General features: G+C 36.1%; 5 protein-coding genes across 8 annotated transcripts; 3 read left to right on the top strand and 2 right to left on the bottom strand.

The window, feature by feature from the left end:
• The first annotated feature begins 66 nt into the window (after positions 1-66).
• Positions 67-2,134, top strand: GPX6 (glutathione peroxidase 6). 2 transcript variants are annotated; one of them, XM_023665866.2, is made up of 7 exons: positions 85-135; positions 257-345; positions 744-820; positions 1,188-1,249; positions 1,344-1,462; positions 1,562-1,729; positions 1,905-2,134. In XM_023665866.2, the coding sequence occupies exons 2-7, from the start codon at positions 301-303 to the stop codon at positions 1,935-1,937; spliced, it is 504 nt and encodes a 167-aa protein (XP_023521634.1). In that variant the 5' UTR covers positions 85-135; positions 257-300; the 3' UTR covers positions 1,938-2,134. The 2 variants fall into 2 exon arrangements, with proteins under 2 accessions (XP_023521633.2, XP_023521634.1); XM_023665865.2 differs by having other exon boundaries at positions 67-345.
• An 814-nt stretch (positions 2,135-2,948) lies between these two features.
• LOC111785474 (putative glutathione peroxidase 8) lies at positions 2,949-5,447 on the top strand. Its single transcript, XM_023665868.2, has 6 exons — positions 2,949-3,105; positions 3,577-3,653; positions 3,838-3,899; positions 4,755-4,873; positions 4,947-5,114; positions 5,212-5,447. Exons 1-6 carry the CDS (start codon positions 3,052-3,054, stop codon positions 5,242-5,244), a joined length of 513 nt encoding a protein of 170 aa, XP_023521636.2. The 5' UTR covers positions 2,949-3,051; the 3' UTR covers positions 5,245-5,447.
• Positions 5,448-5,467: 20 nt separating this feature from the next.
• Positions 5,468-9,078, bottom strand: LOC111785473 (AT-hook motif nuclear-localized protein 5-like). Its single transcript, XM_023665867.2, has 5 exons — positions 7,986-9,078; positions 7,712-7,779; positions 7,208-7,339; positions 6,353-6,511; positions 5,468-6,199 (listed from the first exon to the last, which is right to left on the bottom strand). Exons 1-5 carry the CDS (start codon positions 8,431-8,433, stop codon positions 5,975-5,977), a joined length of 1,032 nt encoding a protein of 343 aa, XP_023521635.2. The 5' UTR covers positions 8,434-9,078; the 3' UTR covers positions 5,468-5,974.
• A 1,150-nt stretch (positions 9,079-10,228) lies between these two features.
• LOC111795559 (Polynucleotidyl transferase, ribonuclease H-like superfamily protein) lies at positions 10,229-12,319 on the bottom strand. The gene is made up of 8 exons (XM_023678061.2): positions 12,179-12,319; positions 11,843-12,065; positions 11,676-11,733; positions 11,214-11,282; positions 11,043-11,138; positions 10,721-10,810; positions 10,524-10,596; positions 10,229-10,411 (listed from the first exon to the last, which is right to left on the bottom strand). Exons 2-7 carry the CDS (start codon positions 11,989-11,991, stop codon positions 10,549-10,551), a joined length of 510 nt encoding a protein of 169 aa, XP_023533829.1. The 5' UTR covers positions 11,992-12,065; positions 12,179-12,319; the 3' UTR covers positions 10,229-10,411; positions 10,524-10,548.
• A 1,115-nt stretch (positions 12,320-13,434) lies between these two features.
• LOC111795543 (serine/threonine-protein kinase BSK7) lies at positions 13,435-18,930 on the top strand. 3 transcript variants are annotated; one of them, XM_023678031.2, is made up of 11 exons: positions 13,435-13,706; positions 14,270-14,475; positions 14,549-14,766; positions 15,242-15,377; positions 16,079-16,212; positions 16,302-16,407; positions 16,653-16,738; positions 16,935-17,123; positions 17,631-17,783; positions 17,914-18,027; positions 18,132-18,271. In XM_023678031.2, the coding sequence occupies exons 2-11, from the start codon at positions 14,394-14,396 to the stop codon at positions 18,162-18,164; spliced, it is 1,251 nt and encodes a 416-aa protein (XP_023533799.1). In that variant the 5' UTR covers positions 13,435-13,706; positions 14,270-14,393; the 3' UTR covers positions 18,165-18,271. The 3 variants fall into 3 exon arrangements, with proteins under 3 accessions (XP_023533799.1, XP_023533798.1, XP_023533797.1); XM_023678030.2 differs by lacking the exon at positions 18,132-18,271 and adding an exon at positions 18,278-18,930 and having other exon boundaries at positions 13,440-13,706; XM_023678029.2 differs by lacking the exons at positions 13,435-13,706; positions 18,132-18,271 and adding exons at positions 13,743-14,001; positions 18,278-18,930.
• The last annotated feature ends 405 nt before the right edge of the window (positions 18,931-19,335 follow it).

Here is a 19,335-nt window from a genome sequence, read left to right on the forward strand (position 1 = left end):
CGCGTCTCCTCGAAATTTGAACAGGCTTGTGGGCCCAGCTACCGCTATATATAATCAGGCCCATTTGTTCATCTACTCCCACCCTTCATGTTCGCTGTTTCAATACGCCATCTTCTCAGAAGAAATTTCTCCAGCGTTCGATCTGTATCTTCATCTTTGGTTTTCGACAGCCGAATCTTGCCCGATTCGAAGCAAACCCTTTTGCATAGTACGCAGTGTTCTTCCGTAACTCGTTTCGTTTCACCGATTAATTCAGGTTCTTCGTGTCTCGGCTTGTTTTCGATTCGGTTGGATCATACTATGGCTACCCCGTCCCAGACTTCAGTCCATGACTTCACCGTTAAGGTTGGATTTCTTGTGCCTTTTTCATGTTTCCATGAGTTTGTTTTGTTTGTAGATCGGGTCTGATTATGAATCATGAAAATTTGGAATTTAGGGGAAATGGTTTTATTCTTTCTTGATTTTTTTTTAGAGAGTACTCTTAATCAAACTTTCGAATAATTTCTTCTTCTTTTGAGAGAATTGTGCATGTACGGTATCATTTAGTATGCAGCTTGTTATGAGAAAGTGTTGATTTCTGTTTATGATTTTACATTGGATCTATAATTAAGTTGGGGGACTCCGTTTCTTTTTGATTTGCTTCCTGGGCATGTTATTAATTTGTTGGCTTGTTTTAAAACTCGTATGAACTGCTTGTGAATGGCGCCATATTTCACTTCAACGGTATCTGCCTCTGTTTACAGGATGCTAGAGGAAATGATGTTGACCTCAGCATTTACAAAGGAAAGGTCCTCTTGATTGTCAATGTTGCCTCCCAATGGTAATGTACACAGTTATTTCTAACTCCTCTGCCGCAAAAACATTAGAGATCTTACAATTTTGAAAGTTTTTGAGCTGATCTTCCCTCTTTGATAATGAAATTTCGTTCAAGTATCTGAGTTGATGATATTGTGTCATGTCGGTTGCCTGCTATTGTTGATAACTTAAGCTATCTGTGTAGTCAAAATGGTAGAATTGTGACTTTGAGTGCATTTATAATCATGAGAATGAACAGTCCGTTATATTTTCGAAGAGAAAAATCTCTCTAACCTTGATTTATAGAATTATGTCCATGTTAGATTCCAATAATTGAACTATTATTTTATAGTTTAGGAAATGCATAATAGTCAGTTTTTGATTCACTGCAGTGGCTTGACTAATTCGAATTACACTGAACTGAGTCAACTATATGAAAAATATAAGGGCCAAGGTTTGTTCTAAACATCCTTCTATTCTTCTTCTCTTCAGCTTCGATTCATCCATCAAGTTCATATTTATTATTTACACTGGTTTCCTATTTACAGGACTTGAGATTCTTGCATTTCCCTGCAACCAATTTGGAAGCCAGGAGCCAGGAACCAACGAAGAGATTGTGCAGTTCGCTTGCACTCGTTTCAAGGCTGAGTACCCTATTTTTGACAAGGTTAGATTTATGCTGAAGGCTTGCTTATTTATTATACACTTTTGAGACTATAGAACTGCCAAGCTAAGCATTTCCAAGCTCAATTTCTTGTTCGTATAGGTGGACGTGAATGGAAACGATGCCGCTCCTCTGTACAAGTTCTTGAAGTCGAGCAAAGGCGGGCTCTTCGGAGATGCTGTTAAGTGGAACTTCTCCAAGTTCTTGGTGGACAAAGATGGGCACGTAGTTGATCGTTACGCCCCAACAACTTCCCCCCTCAGCATTGAGGTAAATCCAATAGTTCTTCGTAAATCGAACTTTATACACACACACATATATATCTGTCAATCGTAAATCTAATTAAATCTAAACTTGAGCGTAGCTTACCGGGTTAAAAGGGGGAGGTAATAATTGCAATTAGTTATGTCAAAATTTGAACTGGGGTATGGCTGTGTTTTTGCAGAAGGATGTGAAGAAGCTGTTGGGAGTTGCTTAGAAAACATCTGAAGGCTGTGTTTCTTTGTGTTTTGATTAGAAACTTGAATAAAGCTGCTGTGTATTTGCTCTGATTTGTATGTGCTTTCTGAATCTTCCATGTACTTAGGAGACTGTAAGTTGAGAATTATGTAATAAGTTTCTTAAGCTTTAATGTAACTGTTCACACTTTGTCTGGGGACATTGATCCCAACCAAACGTAGCTGTTCTTATGTTGGGTTTTGCTCAAATGTAATTTCTTCGAAAAAGAAAATTGATTACATTAATATCACAACAGGATTTATCTAAAACTGCTTTATCCTGAATATTTTATTTATTTATATCGTTGTTTACAGGAAACCTCTCTTTGAAGGCTAAAATTTAAAAATATCTTTTGTTCTAAAATGAATTTTTATTTTATTTAAAAACATATTTTATTCTAACACATCGTTTGTTCTAATTTGTATTTTATTACATTTAATTACATGCTTTCTTGATTATTAGATATTATAATGTTAATCAGCTAAATAAATTGTATTTATTATTACATTTAATTAGATGCTTTCTTGTTCTAATTTGTATTTATTACATTTAATTATAGGAAGATCAAAATTTGTTTGAAATAATTTGTGACGAGCTAAAAAAATTGATAAAGTTGCATACATAATTGAAGCTAAATTGGTAATCTGATTTTTTTTTTTTATTTAATTTGGAGAACTTTGTGAGACATTTATTATAAAAGGCAAGCTTCATGCTTGCTATTAGTTTATATAAACTGCTAAATAATATATTATGGTCCGTTTTTCTAATTAATAACACTAAACTCATAATTAAAAATTCAGTGATAAGAAATTCAATTTTAAAAATTAATACTTAAGAGATTAATTCACGAATGAGAAGCTAAAGTATCCATTTAGCCTATTTTATTTTGTTTTTTCTTTTTTAATTTTAAATTACCGTTGACTAGAAAAAAAAAAAAAAAAAAAAATTATCACCGACTAAATTAACGTTTTTTTAATCTTGATTCTAATTTAAATTCCAGCTTATAATCAGTTCACTCTTCCATAATCGTTAATTCTTTGCTTTCGATTGAAGCTCTGCTCTGTTGCTCGCTGAACTTCATCTTTGATCTTACCATGGCGACCCAACCATCAAACCACCCAGAATCCATTTACGACTTCACTGTGAAGGTTTATTCTCGTTCTTTAACTCCACGTTCATGTGTTTTCCGCCGTTTTCCCCTCACTTTCTGTGCTTATTGTTGCAATACTCGGAGTGAAGTTCACTCGTATTTCCATACGAATCGGTGGCTATTCAAATTAACGGTTGTCTAAACTTATCTGTTGCAAAAAGCAATGGTGTTTTGAGTTTCTTTGCGAGCTTATACTTACAAACGACGGGTGGGCATTAGGGACTTGTTTTACCCCAATTCTGATGTTTCATTAGATTAACGAAGAATTGAGGGATCGAGGCAAAATTTGGCAAAACGGAGGTCTCAATTTGTGGATCTTCGTTCTGTATGAATGAAAGGGGTCTTGTTAACACTGAATGCATCTTTTTGAATCGGATGTTATCTTGTTTGTGTTCTATTCATAGGAAACACTTTACTGCTTTTGATATTGGCATGAATTTCAGAAACATTTTTGTGGTCTTGTTTGCAGGATGCACAGGGAAATGATGTCAACCTTAGCATATACAAGGGTAAAGTTCTACTCATTGTCAATGTTGCTTCGAAATGGTACTCTCTATCTCTTTTACTTTCGATATCTGCATCTGTTTGAGCTTTAGTTTGAAACAATTATTTTGGTCTTACATTGGGTATTACAAAGAGAAATAGTTTAACATCAATGTGGGTTGGGTCCTATTATTTACCACTTCTCCCTGAGAGTGTTCTTGATTTTCTTTTTTGTCCCTCGCAACAGTGGGATGACAAATTCGAATTATGTGGAGTTGAACCAACTATACGAGAAATACAGGGAACAAGGTTTGCCCTTATCACCCTCTTCTTGAATTATCGCTTACTTAGTATGTTCTTGTTGCTTTTGTTTTTGTTTCTTCTATTGAATAATTCTCTCTGTTGAATCCTATTCCCTTTCTTATTACTGTTTAGATGAGAAGAAAACTGGTAAGTGTGGGTATAGAATGTCTATTATAACTCTCTTTCCATCCTAGCCCATTTCTAGCCAATATTTTCTTCTCAAAGTTTTAAAACGCGTTTGTTAGGGAAAGGTTTACACACCCTTATAAAGAGTGTTTTGTTCTCCTCCCCAACTGATGTGGGATCTCACAATCCATCCCCCTTTGGAGTCCAGCGTTCTTGCTAGCACTCGTTCCCTTATCTAATCGATGTAGGATCCCCAATCCATCCCCATCTAGGCCCAACATCCTTGTTGGCACACCGCCTCGTGTCCACCTCCCTTTGGGGCTCAGCCTCCTCGCTGGCACATCGCTTGGTGTCTGGCTCTGATACCATTTGTAACAATCCAACCCACCGCTAACAGATATTGTCATCTTTGGGCTTTCCCTTTCGGGCTTCCCCTTAAGATTTTAAAAACGTGTCTACTAGGGAGAGGTTTTCACACCCTTATAAAGAGTGTTTCGTTCTCCTCCCCGACCGATGTGGGATCTCACAGCTACCAACAGGTTTCTACATTCTTATAAAGAATGATTCGTTCTACTCTCCAACCGATGTGAGATCTCACAGCTATCAACATAATACATTACTACCTTGTCTTTAGCATTGGAATAGCTGGCCTTATGTGGAGTATTTCCATTTCTGGCAAGAATGATGGCTTCTAGTACCGTAGCTTAGTTTTCTTTTTGGTTGAGGATATTGCAGGTTTGGAAATACTGGCATTTCCATGTAATCAGTTTGGCGACGAGGAACCGGGAAGCAACGATGAGATCAAAGATTTTGTTTGCAGTCGTTTCAAATCAGAATTTCCAATTTTTGACAAGGCAAGTAGAATATTACTGGGAAAACTTTATGTTACTATAGAAGTATGAATTCATCCTATTTTCTTTGTATTAGATTGAAGTAAATGGAAGCAATTCTGCTCCACTCTACAAGTTCTTGAAATTGGGCAAATGGGGGATATTTGGGGACGATATTCAGTGGAATTTTGCCAAGTTTCTGATCAACAAGGATGGCCAAGTAGTTGATCGTTATTACCCCACAACATCACCTCTCAGCATTGAGGTAAACCTGCAACTGACAACTTTCTTTACATCAGAAAGTCTTAGATTTTATCAGACAGGAGAATCGTTATAACTTTTGCCTCTTGATTCTGCTGCAGCATGATGTCAAGAAGCTGTTGGGTATCTCATGAGCTCTGAATCATACCACTTGCACGTCCGTATCATCAGAATGCTGCTCGATGGAGATGATCTGTGATATCTGTAATTGTCCCCGTGGATACTCATAACAGGTCTTGCGCTTGTTACTATATTGATGATTTTTTAGTTAAAAACTTGTAGTAATGGTTGGAATGTCTGCAATTCCTGGATTTATGATATGTATTATTGAAGATCATACATGATTGGCCTGTAGTCTATAGAATTTCAGATAAACATATTGAATGGATCAAAGTACAAATAGTTGAACAAATTCTAATTCCTATTCCATTCCAGTTTTGATTCTAACCAACACCACCATATAATTCTTTTCATCTCAAGTAGAAGCCCTTGAAAAGGAAATTGAAATGAGAAACTCTGATATATAACTTAAAATTACATCTTAGAACACTACATAATATCCTATGGCTCCCTAAAATTTTCATTAGATGGAAAATTTCTGCTCAAAGACAAACATGCTTCTTCCTCCTGCTACAGCTGCCCTGAAATATTACCCTCCAAAAACCAGAAACTCTGTCCAATAAAATCAACATTGACTTGAGAAACTCGAAATGAAGCCTCTTGCTACATACCATGTTAGCATCGAATCTGTTAACCGCTGCGAAAGGAAGTCTTTGACACAATGAAAGGTAGTCCTCACAAGGTTTGGTTCATTTACAACAACACATATGTACAAAATGAACATGTGTCTGTTGCAATATTTCATCATCCTCGTGTCAAATCGATTCCAGTATGAGGGTTTCTCACATCGACTGAACGGGAACCAGGCCAAACACCAATTGCAGAAGGATTGTATGTTTGAGCAGATGGGGCACTCGACGGCGAAACCAAATTATCATGATGATCATTTTCGGAACCGTCGTTGCTTCTCAGACCAGCGACCTGCTTATTCTTGATCTTTGCACCATAAACAAAGCTACAAGCAACTACCTGCAAGAGAATAAGTTTGATAATTAAATAACTTGAGGCTTCACCATGATATGGATTTTGCAGATGCAAATTATTATCGAGCCAAAATTATAGCAACATGTAATCTAGTTCACTGGCAAGGCCATGTTGCCTTGATAATTCAATGGGATGTACCTGAACAGGGCCAGCCGCTGTAAGAACGGCAACTCCACCACCAATGACATGACCATCAGGACTAGAGAGGGAAACACTAATACCGCCCGTCCTATTTCGAGGACCACCATCTTCAGCCACCAAGTAAGAACCAGACAAACACAATATCTGGAAATGACCCTGCAAACCCAAACATGTTTCATAACAAGGAAAATAACATTGCTGCATCATCTTAATTATTGTTAGCTAAGGACATTGAGAGGAACATCACCGTTAGCCAACAAAATGGCAGTTATTGTTTACATTGAAATAATACATAATCACTCCCACTCTGGCACCAAGAAGTAATCACTCCACATAACGAAACAAAACGACATGGATGACCAACTCAATGAATCCACCACTATGCCAGAACCTGCTAAAACTAAATTGAGTATGAATTCACCACATTCCCTTATTTTTGTTCACTATTCGACCACAGTCATAGTCCAACGTGATTGTACTTGTTAGAAAATGGCAAACTAATGGAACCACTGAGAGCAAAATTCAGATCCTATGCGTATGGTCAAGGCAGAAATTGCAATTACTCTACATTATTATATGGGAGTTTTTTGGTCCTACTGTAGTTGATGACAGTATTCCTATTGATGATAGAAAAGAATTTCAAAGTTGGAAACAAAATGAGACAAAAAGGCAGTCCAAAGTCATCTTTTTGTAAGAAACAACAATTCATTAATAGGGACGACACATCGCAGAAAAGAATTATGCAGACCTACGAAAAAACTGCAAGATTCATATATTGTTGAATAGAGGCATCAAAGTGATGTGATTTATCGTGAAGAGAATAAGTAAAATCAAATAAAATAAGTCTTAAACCTCATATGTGACGCTCACGCCAGTAGATGCAGGCTGACGTAGTGTAATAGAAGAAACGGTACCATTGCCCGACATGATGCAAACAGCCCTTGGCCTCTGCTGTGCAAACGACAATACTTTATCTACAATATCCTGGAAACAAAGATACTAATTCAAATGCTTAATCTCCTTCCTTTTTTCTTGGAATGGGGAGTGGGAGAGAATGGAAATTTAACATGCTGTGTTCCCCGCCTGTAAATATTGCAACCTAAAGAAACGAAGGTAATGAAAATAAGGTTTTCCTTTTACATGGCAGAATAACTATTTTCAGCTACTTTCATGGCTGCATATTTCAAGGAACTCAAATTAATATCTAATAAAGAAACACTTGAAGCTACGCCATTACGGATCAGATCTAATTCCACAGGATCATATTTACAAAAGAACTGTTCTGAAAAGGGCTATAACTGAACACATAATGCACTTGAAAATAGTTGTTTTTAGTATTAAAAGGTTATAGCATACTTCTCCAGCTCCAACGTGAATGACATGTGGAGCAAAAGCTAGTCCAGCTGAATTGTTCATCCACTCACCTGATAGAAAACGAGTAGGAGTGAATAATCATGGCCATAGCCTTCTGTGACATGTTTAAGAGACAATATAAACCTTTTGGCAAACTAAAAATGAACAGTACATGATGACTTGCATTAAACAATGGCCAAGCTGGACAGGTAGAATGCTTAACTAGTTGAACAAGCATGCACATTGAAACTAAATCAGAAAACTCAGTAAAATCTACCAAGGAGAGCTAATTGTTGTTTCCTTCCAGAACCAGGCGGCCGCCCTCTTCGTTGTCTCGGGGTTGAGGAATTCGACCCTGGAGTGAGCTTAGAACCAGCAGACATGGGAGACAGACCCAATGAGACCGGCCCATCCGGAGCATATTTCCTTGGCCTCCCCCTCTTTTTCTTTACAGGTTCACCAGGGTTCACTCCAGGTGAGACATTCATACTAATCCCACGAAGGTAATTGGAATGAGATGGCTCAACAGCATACGTTGGTCCAACCGAGTTGCCTCTGAGATTTGAGTGAGACAAAACACCCTGGTTAGCCATTGGCCGGAATACAGGGGAGGCATGTGATCCAGCCGATGGCAGCCCTGACCCAGAGCCACCAACCCCTCCTCCCCTATGTATGTAGTAAGAAGCAGAGCCACCAGACAATGCCATGCCGTCCCTCCCATCCATTCATTTACTTGCAAGAATAGCCTCACAGAAGAAAGACTCGTGTGGTCTTAACAACAAAGAAAATGCTTTTCTACAGAAGTGTTTTCAGAAAACTCCAAACCCAAATCTCTAACCATAACAGAAGAGGGTAGAATTCCAGTCGAAAAGTTCAAGCAACAGGAATTCACATGTGAAGAAAAATGTGGAAATTTTCAAACTCCCAGAAGACTACGAAATGAATGAAAGAAAAGGGTTTAGCAGGGGTTTAACAAGAGAGGGAGAAGTGCAAGACAGACCCAGAACGAGAAATTTAACTTAAGAGAGACAGAAATAAATAAAAAAAAATTAAAAAAAAAAAAAAAAAAGGAGAGAAAGAAGAAAGAAAAAGTATTAAAAGAAAACGAAGATGAAACCGAAATGGGTTTGAGGAGAAGAAAGAGAAGCAGTGGGTCTGAGAGGAGAAATGCAGAGAAATGAGGAGGAAGAGAAGAGAAGGGAGGAAAAGGAGAGGAAGTTGAAGAAGGAGAAGAGAGTGAAAGGGAGATGAAACCCTAGATTTGATTGAAAATCTAGGGTTTTGAGAAGGAAAATGCAGGAGGAGGGTGGAAAAGAAGATAGGAAAGGGGGAAAGAAAGAAAAGACAAAGGGAGGGGGGAGGGTGGAAGGGTGGAAGGGTGGAAGGGAATGGAATGGAAAATGAATAGAAAAAGATGAGCTTTTGAATTAAAGTTGAAAGTGGTGGGGATGTGTACAACAACAGTACAAGTGTGTGAGTGACCTGTGTGAGTATGAACTCAGACCCAGACCAAGAGTAAACCCATTGTCTTTATCACTTTTCTTTTTTTTTTTTTTTTTTCTTTTTTTCTTTTTTTCTTTTTTTCTTTTTTTCTTTTCCTTTTAATTAATAATTAGTATTCTAATTATTACTATTATTTATTATTTATTATTTATTATTTATTATTAGAAAATAGTCAAATGAAAAAAAAAAAGAAAAAAAGTGTAATGGGAGAGACAGAGTGGGGCCCACGCCCACCAAATTACCAAATCCGTCCGCTGTACTTATCAAAGTGTTTCTTTTTTCTTTTTGCTTTTCTTTTTTTCTTTTTTTATTTTCATTTTTTTGGTTTGGGGTTTTTTTTCTTATAAAAGGAAAAAAAAAAAAAAAAAAAAAAAAGGCTAAGCACAGCTGTGTTGCCTTGAATGTTTTTTTTTTTTTTTTTTTTTTTTTCTTTCTGGTAATGTTAAAATAAATGTTTTTTTTTAAATAAAAAAATAGATTAGCTTTAGAGTGGGTTTTGTTATGGCATGCCCATTCTCATGAAAATTAAGTATCAACTTTTGATGGAAAAAAAAAAAGAGGGGAAGGAGAAAGTAAGTATAGGTTTATCCTTAAAAAAAAAATTATTTTTAAAAAACTATTTTTGTTTCATTAGTATAATAAAGGTAGATTTTTTTAAAAAAATAAAAAATATTTTTACATATATTTAAAACATGGAGAATAACATTTAATATTATATTGCAAAGTTCTTACGGTACTTGAACTCTTTTTTTATATATTTTTTTTTCATAACTCACTATTTCAATATTAATCTTAGTCCAAGTCAACTAACACTTAAAAGTGAAAATACTTTTTTTAATTTGGTTAAAATGTAACTTCATTATATATTTAGAGACCTATTGAATGAAATTAAGATGGCAACTTCTTTTTATATCATACCCATGTAAGCCATTTTTAACATATAAGAGCATGATTTGTAAAATAAATTATATGGTCTCATTGTTGTCATTACTAATCATCTAGAAATAAACAAACATGGAAACAACCACTTGATCTCAATTTCCATAAGCAAAATTCCAAAAAAGAGGAGCCTAATAAGCTGACTACTTGAGTTTGAGCACATGATTCACTCACTTGAGTTAAATTAACAACGATATCGAAGAATTACCAGCGACCCTTTTTGGACTGAGCTTCAAAATAAATCGTTCCATCTAGGAGTATCTGCATGTAATGATTAAATTTAGTTTCTATTTGGTCTTTGAAGTTTCAAAAATCACGTACTAAACTTGCGAATAAATTTTCGAAGAAAGCAACTTCATTGACAAACCAGTACCTGATCCCATATGACCCATCTTACTTTACCTCTCTTCCAATTCTGGTCTTCTGTTAAAATGATCCAAGTAAGCCTGAGATATACCACCCTATTGTTAATGAACTGAAGTTTTAATTGCTGTTTTAGATGCAATTCTACGAACCTTGGCAAGATAATAGAAAGCTAAAGCTAAAGAGGAAAACAAAATTGTAAATTACCTGAAGTATTCCAACCGCAGCAAACTTGTCAATTATTGTCTTTGACAAAATAGGAGGCAGTTTCAATGGCTTTATCAGAAGTTCCACATTCTGTGTACATAGATCAAAATCACAAATTCAATATTCAATGTTGAATGAAATGCAATGCTATGCAGCAGCCTATTCACAAGTCAATACCACGATTCAAAAAGGTGAGCTAGACAATTCAAACATAATCACAATTGTATGACCGAGTCATTGAATTGACAGAGACATTGAAAGGCATGTCACATAAGTCACAAGACTAACAGGAAGGGCTGCCCACACTAATAACATTGACAACCTTTGATGTAAAGCACTCATCCCAAAAAGTATATTTTACGCCTTCAAGTTTTCCAGTTTTACAAAGGTCATCGATGAAGATCTTCACTTGCACAGCCTGTATACAGAATAATGTAATGTCAATTAGAGATGAGAGTGAATAATGATGAATTTCAAGAGATAAAGAACACACATCGGCGTTGCGTCGTTGTCCATCGAAAGGGTATCCAACAATGAACCCTGACAGAGAAAGTTCAGAGATCTGCAAACACAAACCAGAAGCAGGTGTAAATATACACATCATGAAAATGACTGAAGGTTTCAAGAAAGAATAGCACTGGCAATTCAATATCAGATAATCAAAGATTAAAAATAACTATGCTGCACAGCAACACATCACGGAAGAAGAGGGGAAAAAATGGTGAAGTTAGAGCTAATGTATTACATTTTAAACCTAGAGCTATCTACCTAAATTCATAGTGGCTTCATAAGAAATCCCATTTGGACATTAGAAGGTACTCACTGAAGATCGAGTAAATTAAAGTCCTCCCTACAGAATTTTGTGGCACCACCCTTCAATCATTGTTTATCATTTATCATTGCATCAAATAACATTTAACAAATATTCATCACAAAACAGAGTAAAATATCTCACCAATCTCTGAAAATCCAGAGCCATCAGATGCATATTGGTTTTCTTCCTGAACAAAACACTGCAGAACCGAAGAACAACTAATACTGGTCACGTTATTTCAACTTCAACTTAAATCCCATTACTACAAATCTCTCAGACACAATACTATGAACAGAGAAACAAAATACCTAAGAGGCGATGCGATTTTATTATCTGGATCAGAGACGGCCAAACCAACATACTTATCACCAACATCTAAACCCAAAAAACGGCCACGTTCAAGGGCATTTCCCTTTAACAAATCGCGAAACAAATTCAACGGCCTCACGTACTTCATCTTGTACTACTATCTAGCTCAGTGAACCATGTTATCCAGCAGCTGATTCGCACAAATCATTTTCAGCTTCGCGCCTTCGAAGCCCAAAACGTACAATTAGTGCAACAATTAACTCAGCACATTCAAATTCATTCGCAATCCATTGTAACTTGAAAACTCAATAGAATTCATAGATTCCAACTATTACCTGCAGAGTTGAAGATGAAACACAGTGAATTAAGCCCGAATCCGGAACCTCGATACAATTAATTTTCGGAAGAAATCCCAATTTGATCTGGTCAGGACCAGACCTTTGGAAAACCCTTGAAATTTCATTAGGCTCATTATCAAGCCCTTGGCCCAAATCTTTTGATATATATTTAAATAATTTAAATAATTTAAAAATTACTTATTATCATTTGTCTATTTTAAAATAACTTTTGTTCAAAATTGATAAATTAACGAGGGACAATTTTTATTTACAAAAAAAACCACATTAATATGTTTCCAAAATTTATAATTAGATGCTAATAAATAATAATGTATTAATAATAGAAAAATCTACCCGAGTAACCCCATTATTTATTTATCTTAATCAATTGATTTAACTACGTTAATGAACTCGTAAATAAAATATAATTTGAATTTATGTGCGCTCAATCTATATACTTTGAAAAAAAAAATATATGTTACATTTTAATTTTATAAATCAAATTTAATTTTATAATTTATTTAATAAATTTAATGATACATTTTTATATTTTATTTGAGATGATTTTTAAGTGGTTTTAAAATATTTAAAAGTGGAAAAAAAAAACATAAGCCCTCTTGGACTAAGGGCAGGACCTCACGTTGTGATGTATGAGTGAAGCTTCTTATTATTCTTATTATTATTATTTGGTAATTAAGAATTTGACGAACCCATGTTGCGAAGGTCAAACACCAAGACCATTGAAAAAAAGAGAGACTCGGGCTCATTAAATTACATTAGATGGGTTCGAACTTTTAATCTCTTTAGACGAGAGCATATAACTTAATAAATCGACACAACATCGTTACAATATTTAGTTGTATATTTTTTTACGAACTAAAAAAAACTTTGTAAAATTTATTTTTTTCGAGGTCGGGATGATCACTAGATTTATGTCCCTCCAGTTAAATCAAATCAATCTAATTTACGCTAATTATGTTACGAAATACAGCTTGCAATTTACAATTTATTATAAAAAAAAATGTGCATTTTAATTTAAAGACATATTTGTTATTTTGGAGGCTTTAGAAATACGGAAACAGAAAGAAAAAAAACATTATTATTATTTATTAATGAATAAAAAGCAGGAAAAAGGGGTGATGTCGGTGGAAATAGGTAATTGGACGACCAAACACACGCTCGCTGCAAGAAAAAGACAGAGAAAATTGGTTTTAAATGGCATTTTTTAAATTATTATTTTGTTGAGTATCAATTTTTTTGCAAAAATATATTTAAAAGTTTTAATCTTTTTTTCTTTTGTTTAATAATAATTTTCCTCATCCAAATCTGAAAGCTTTCAACTCTTTTTTTCTCTGTTTCAGACTCCTTCATCAACTCGGTTCTTATGAAGTTCTCTGAAAATGAATTCCAGAACAGCGATAACTCTGTTTTGAGACCGATTCTTCTTTACTCTTCAATTTTCCTTCTGGGTTTCTTTGCTTCTGAATCCACAAGTAATTAAGAACCGCTTAGTTTGCTGATTCAGGTTCTCCAACCTCATACTCCCTTTTTAATTTCGCCTCGTTTTCCTAAACAAACACTTTTGGTCTTGCTTTTTGTGACCTTTGCCATGATTATAAAGGGATTTTGTTGATTGGCTCTAGGACGCACGCACGCGTCTGTTTCTGCTCTGTAATTTAAGTGGGTGTGCCTTGTTCTTTGTTAATTGTTTTTCTTTTATGAGAATCCAGGGAGTTCTCAGAATTTTTGCGAGCGGTGGCTCAATTTAGATCCTATTGAGTTGACCCAGATAGGAATTTACAAGAAATAGGTTTCTTCGAGTAATTTTCGCCTCAATTGACTTGGATTTGACTTGTTTTTTGCGATTATTTTTGCATTTGTTTCTGTTCTTAAAGCGTTGCTATCGGATTTTCCTTAGCTCAAGTGAACTCTGAATCGGATTTTTGCGTTCTTGTTTAGCACACACTTTCTTTTCTGCGATTAGATACGATTTGGGTTTCTTCGCATCCATCTGCTTAGCTTTTGTGGGGTTATATGTGAAAGGGGTTGATGAATTTGACTTGGGTATGTCTAATTTGGCTTCTTCAGGATTCTATTGGATTGGCTCATTGGCATGTGGCGTTGGATGGACTAGAGGAGCTTTACAAGCACTTTTATAATCTAAAGCTCTGAATCATAATCATTGCATCTGTGGTCAAATTTGGTTATCGGGATGGGTTGTGAGTGTTCGAAGTTCGCAGATTGTTGTTTTGGTTCAGAGGAAACCAAACCAGTTGCTAGTGTTCCAGAAGATGGTAATAAGTTTGTGCATTTTAGAGGTTCCTGAGAATTCTAATGCTCATGTTTTCATGTTGTTCATATGTTCAGAAAGTGTTGTGAAGAGCGAGTTGGATGTGCCCACATTTCGTGAGTTCACCATTGATCAATTGAGGACGGCTACGTCTGGATTTGCTGTTGAAAATATAGTATCTGAACATGGGGAAAAGGCTCCGAATGTGGTTTACAAGGGGAAACTCGATAACCAGAGACGAATCGCCGTCAAAAGATTTAATAGATCAGCCTGGCCAGATGCTAGACAGTTTTTGGTTAGTACGGTCTCCATTTTGCATTTCTATGTTGCCATATTCTCGTGCATTCAAATGCATTTACACGTATTCATTTCGAGGTCCATGGAGGACGCGATTAGGTTGCCCTTTCCTGTTTGGTAGGGATGACCACTTCTGGTAGATAGTGAACACATTCTTGAAAGAACGTGAGCTACAAGATATCAACCTACTTGATAACAAGATATTACACAAATTTCCTCCAATGTCCAGTAATTGAAATGAACTACATACGTTAGGGGCATTTCAATTTACAATCTTGGGCTTATTATATTCTGTTATGAAGGTCTAGGGACCTAACTTTTAATCTGTCTTATCTAGCTTGCTCTTTGTTTGACTCTCAAATGAACAAACAGAATCTTGTGTTGGTATATTGCATCTCGAGTATTTCGATACAAATCTTGATGAAATTTCCATCAGCCCATGATCTATATGTCTGCAATATATACTTTTTTAGGAGGAAGCAAGAGCTGTCGGTCAGCTTCGAAACCATAGATTGGCAAATTTACTTGGCTGTTGCTTCGAGGGCGAGGAGCGGTTGCTTGTTGCAGAATTTATGCCCAATGAAACATTAGCAAAGCACTTATTTCATTGTAAGTTCATTGAAGTTATTATTCTTTTGATGCACTTGAACTTCATATCAGCTACATTATATCTATTTTCACATTCAAGCCATGATTGTTTTCTATACATTATGAATATTTTTTGCTTCATGGAAGATGCAATCTAAGTGCTTGGCATTTTTCTTCTGAGGTGGTAGGTATTAATTGTTTATTTGTTCAACCCCTGTGACCTTCTTGTATGCCTATCCTTCCCGTTTTGACACAACATTTTGACCTAATTTAGTTTTTACTATCATATATCATTGATGGATACTAATAAACCAATAGACGAGTATCATCGATTTACGTCGGTTGGTCTATTAGTGATAGACACCTTCTCTAATAGATATTCATTAGCGGTATAAATCTATCAGTGATATATGTGAGAGTAAAAAGGAAATTACGTAAAAATGTCTATATATGTGCGCAGAAAATATAATTTTTTTTTTTTTCATATTTGAAAACTCATAATCATGATGCCGTCTTAGCAAATATGGGAATGTGAATTTGCACCCATTAAAGTTTCTCTCAAATTGATTAACTATACGTTGACATAATTTTGTAAGCTAACTTATGTGTGGATGAGTGTTTTAGTCCTTTGGCATGCTTTATTGCGTTAGTATATTCATTCATTTCTTTTATATGGTTACCTGCCGCACATGTTTCCTAAATTTTGTACGTGCGCTATTCAGGGGAAAATCAGCCTATGAAGTGGTCGATGCGGTTAAGGGTGGCACTACATCTTGCACAGGCTCTTGAATATTGCACCAGCAAAGGGCGAGCACTTTATCACGATCTAAATGCTTACAGAATTGTTTTTGATGATGTATGTATCATTTTATCTTTTCTTCCATATCTTATACCCTCATGTTAGGATTTGACTAAGTTATTCACACTAAACATATCTTCTTTTAGGAAGGGAACCCTCGACTTTCATGTTTCGGTCTGATGAAAAATAGTAGAGATGGGAGAAGTTACAGCACAAATTTGGCATTTACTCCCCCTGAATATTTAAGGACAGGTATATGCTCTCTATCTGGATGAAAATTTTATTATACCACGTGAAATTATGCTCATATATTGGGTTCAAACTTCAAGCGTCATGGTGACTACTTAGAATATTACATCGCATGTAAGGTGGGAGATTGAAACACACGACGTCTTAGTGGGAGTAGAAATACCTTAACAATTGAGTTACGCTCATGTTTGCCATACGCACTTATTTAGTACTCTTACCTTTCTATGTACTTATGGTTTTCTCTGCAGGTGGAATAACACCAGAAAGTGTCATATACAGCTTTGGAACTCTTTTGCTTGATCTTCTAAGTGGAAAACATATTCCTCCAAGCCATGTAAGTGTCTTATGTTTTGAAAAGCTGTTTCTATATCGTTTTGGCATGAGTTCTTTTAAGATCTGGCAATGTTTGGTATGGATAGAAAACAACAAATTACTTCTTGGAAATCTCTATTGTTACCTCTGTATGTTGTCGTTCATAAATTCGGTACCAAGTTTTTTACTTTACTAATATTTGTTTGGACATCTCTCAGGCTCTAGACCTCATACGGGACAGGAATCTTCAGATGCTTACTGATTCTTGTCTGGAAGGACAATTCTCAAATGATGAGGGTACTGAATTAGTGCGGCTTGCTTCACGCTGTTTACAATATGAACCTAGAGAGCGTCCCAATACAAAATCATTAGTTGCGGCATTGATTCCTCTTCAGAAAGATGTCGAGGTAACTTACCCCCCCCCCCCCCCCCCCCCCCCCCCCCCCCACCCGCTTAGTGCTTGCATTTATCATTTCGAGTATCTCCCTTATCAATCTCTTATGGTAACTTGTACGACGCATAAGTTCATATTTACTGTATGAGCTGCTAGATTTTAGACAAGAAGCATGCTAGCATAAGATCTAATGATAATATCTGGCTATTTGGTTTATTTGCTTAGTATAGATATAGCAGCTCAAGCCCACCGCTAGTAGATATTGTCTTCTTTGGGCTTTTCCTCAAGGTTTTTAAAATGCGTCTGCTAGGAAGAGGTTTCCACACCCTTATAAAGAATGTTTCTCCTAAACTACAAAACAAATAAACAAAAAATAGTTTGTTTGGATAGAATTTGTTGGTTTTTGTTGGCTCAATTGATTTGATTTTCAAAAGATTTGGTTTCGGATATGGTTTTTTTTTGTTAATTTTTAGCTTTTGTACTGTTGTTTAGAATGAGCTCATGGTTAATTCTGTGACAGGTTCCTTCCCATGCATTGATGGGCATACCACATGATGCTGCAACTATGAATCTGTCATCTCTCGGTGAAGCTAGCTTAAGAATGGATATGACAGCCATACATGAAATCTTAGAAAATATTGGGTATAAGGATGATGAGGGTGCAGCAACTGAGGTTTGTTAATTATTAGAAACTTTACGCCTACACTCTTATCTGTTCATTGGTTTTCTGAGTGACACAGTCTGAAATTTGCTTAGCATTCAGTAAATTGTCAGTTAATTGCTGTATACCGTCTTGTATGCAGCTCTCGTTCCAGATGTGGACTAACCAGATGCAGGACACGTTGACCTCGAAGAAAAAGGGCGACTTTGCTTTCCGGCAGAAGGATTTCAGAGCTGCAATTGAGTGCTATACCCAGGTCTAAATCTTCTTACTTGTTCATGTTCTTATGAGTTCTTTAAATTTGCCCTTCCATTGTAGGATATATCCTTAAAACTTCCTGTTCTTACCCATAATATGAAGCTGGTGGCATATTGTTTGGACGAGGATCATTGAGGAAAGGGAAGTTTTCTTTACAGAATCTGTGGGGATGGCCTTGTAGAACTGCGTACTTTTCATGTATCTTGGAGTACTTGCTATTTTATTGACCAGTCCGCGCTTCATTGCAGTTCATAGAGGTTGGGACCATGGTTTCTCCAACAGTATTTGCGCGTCGGAGTTTGGCCTATCTGATAAGCAGTATGCCACAGGAAGCCCTTGATGATGCAATGCAAGCCCAAGTAATATCTCCTCTTTGGCATGTTGCATCGTATCTGCAAGCTTCTGCACTTTTCGCCCTTGGAAAGGACAACGAGGCACATATAGCGCTCCGGGAGGGTTCTGTCCTCGAAAGTAAAAGGAATGCAGCAACCTGAGAACTGGCAAAATGATAGACAGAAACTCTCCATTGAAATTGCTGTTCTTCTCGAGATGAGAACAGATCAGAGTTCGTACATATCGCAAAACGTGGGCTTAGGATTATCAACATCTAGAGTTTGAATGGAGAGAAATGGAGGTACTTCTACCTGACCTTGATTTGTTCATATTGTCAAGTTGAAGTTTTTTTAAGATCACTTCTGGATGAGTTGATTTGCTGAGTTTTTCTGAGGGTGTTGGATAACTTCTTTATTCAAAACTACAGTTAGTCTTATTGCATTTGTTCCTTTCTTAATACAAGCATTTTGTGATATGATTGATTATGTTGCTTTCTGAACATCATTTATCTGTAAAGGATTCACTTTTAAATTGCATTCGAGGTTGAAATGGAGAATGCTCTTGCCAATTTCCAATGCTTATAATTTGTGTAGAAACATCATTGTTGAGCTGATTAAGGGTGACTAGTTACACGTTATTGCTTTTTTTTTCCATAATAGCTTACCTAGTTAAGACATATATCAGAGATCGAAGAGCTTAGAGATTTGTATTCCTAACCTCATGTGTTAAACTAAAAAAAGAAAAAATAAAATAAAAACTCAACTCCAAACCCAACGTTTGAATTCCTGTGAAGTTGAAAAATTCTCAAATCAGGAAATGGAATAGATTGTGAGATCCCACGTCGGTTGGAGAGGGAAATGAAGTATTCTTTATAAGCGTGTGTAAACCTCTCCTTAACAGACACGTTTTAAAACCTTGAGGGGAATCCTGACAGAAAAACCCCAAGAGGACAATATCTGCTAGCGGTGGGCTC

The sequence above is a fragment of the Cucurbita pepo genome, chromosome 5, assembly GCF_057944985.1.
Source record: "Cucurbita pepo subsp. pepo isolate OVF chromosome 5, ASM5794498v1, whole genome shotgun sequence".
In the NCBI taxonomy this organism is placed as follows: Eukaryota; Viridiplantae; Streptophyta; class Magnoliopsida; order Cucurbitales; family Cucurbitaceae; genus Cucurbita; species Cucurbita pepo.

What these genes read in the sequence shown, in the direction of transcription:
- GPX6 (XM_023665865.2), top strand. Translation starts at nt 88, where the DNA reads ATGTTCGCTGTTTCAATACGCCATCTTCTCAGAAGAAATTTCTCCAGC. An exon ending in TGAAAAATATAAGGGCCAAG is followed by an intron (nt 1,250 to 1,343) that starts GTTTGTTCTAAA and finishes TCCTATTTACAG; the next exon opens with GACTTGAGATTCTTGCATTT. An exon ending in AGTACCCTATTTTTGACAAG is followed by an intron (nt 1,463 to 1,561) that starts GTTAGATTTATG and finishes TTGTTCGTATAG; the next exon opens with GTGGACGTGAATGGAAACGA.
- LOC111785474 (XM_023665868.2), top strand. Translation starts at nt 3,052, where the DNA reads ATGGCGACCCAACCATCAAACCACCCAGAATCCATTTACGACTTCACT. An exon ending in TTTACGACTTCACTGTGAAG is followed by an intron (nt 3,106 to 3,576) that starts GTTTATTCTCGT and finishes TCTTGTTTGCAG; the next exon opens with GATGCACAGGGAAATGATGT. An exon ending in CGAGAAATACAGGGAACAAG is followed by an intron (nt 3,900 to 4,754) that starts GTTTGCCCTTAT and finishes AGGATATTGCAG; the next exon opens with GTTTGGAAATACTGGCATTT.
- LOC111785473 (XM_023665867.2), bottom strand. Translation starts at nt 8,433, where the DNA reads ATGGATGGGAGGGACGGCATGGCATTGTCTGGTGGCTCTGCTTCTTAC. An exon ending in ACAACAATTAGCTCTCCTTG is followed by an intron (nt 7,780 to 7,985) that starts GTAGATTTTACT and finishes GTTTTCTATCAG; the next exon opens with GTGAGTGGATGAACAATTCA. An exon ending in TTCACGTTGGAGCTGGAGAA is followed by an intron (nt 7,340 to 7,711) that starts GTATGCTATAAC and finishes CTTTGTTTCCAG; the next exon opens with GATATTGTAGATAAAGTATT.
- LOC111795559 (XM_023678061.2), bottom strand. Translation starts at nt 11,991, where the DNA reads ATGAAGTACGTGAGGCCGTTGAATTTGTTTCGCGATTTGTTAAAGGGA. An exon ending in AAAATCGCATCGCCTCTTAG is followed by an intron (nt 11,734 to 11,842) that starts GTATTTTGTTTC and finishes TCGGTTCTGCAG; the next exon opens with TGTTTTGTTCAGGAAGAAAA. An exon ending in CTGCGGTTGGAATACTTCAG is followed by an intron (nt 10,597 to 10,720) that starts GTAATTTACAAT and finishes GGTATATCTCAG; the next exon opens with GCTTACTTGGATCATTTTAA.
- LOC111795543 (XM_023678030.2), top strand. Translation starts at nt 14,394, where the DNA reads ATGGGTTGTGAGTGTTCGAAGTTCGCAGATTGTTGTTTTGGTTCAGAG. An exon ending in TGCTAGTGTTCCAGAAGATG is followed by an intron (nt 14,476 to 14,548) that starts GTAATAAGTTTG and finishes TCATATGTTCAG; the next exon opens with AAAGTGTTGTGAAGAGCGAG. An exon ending in CAGATGCTAGACAGTTTTTG is followed by an intron (nt 14,767 to 15,241) that starts GTTAGTACGGTC and finishes ATACTTTTTTAG; the next exon opens with GAGGAAGCAAGAGCTGTCGG.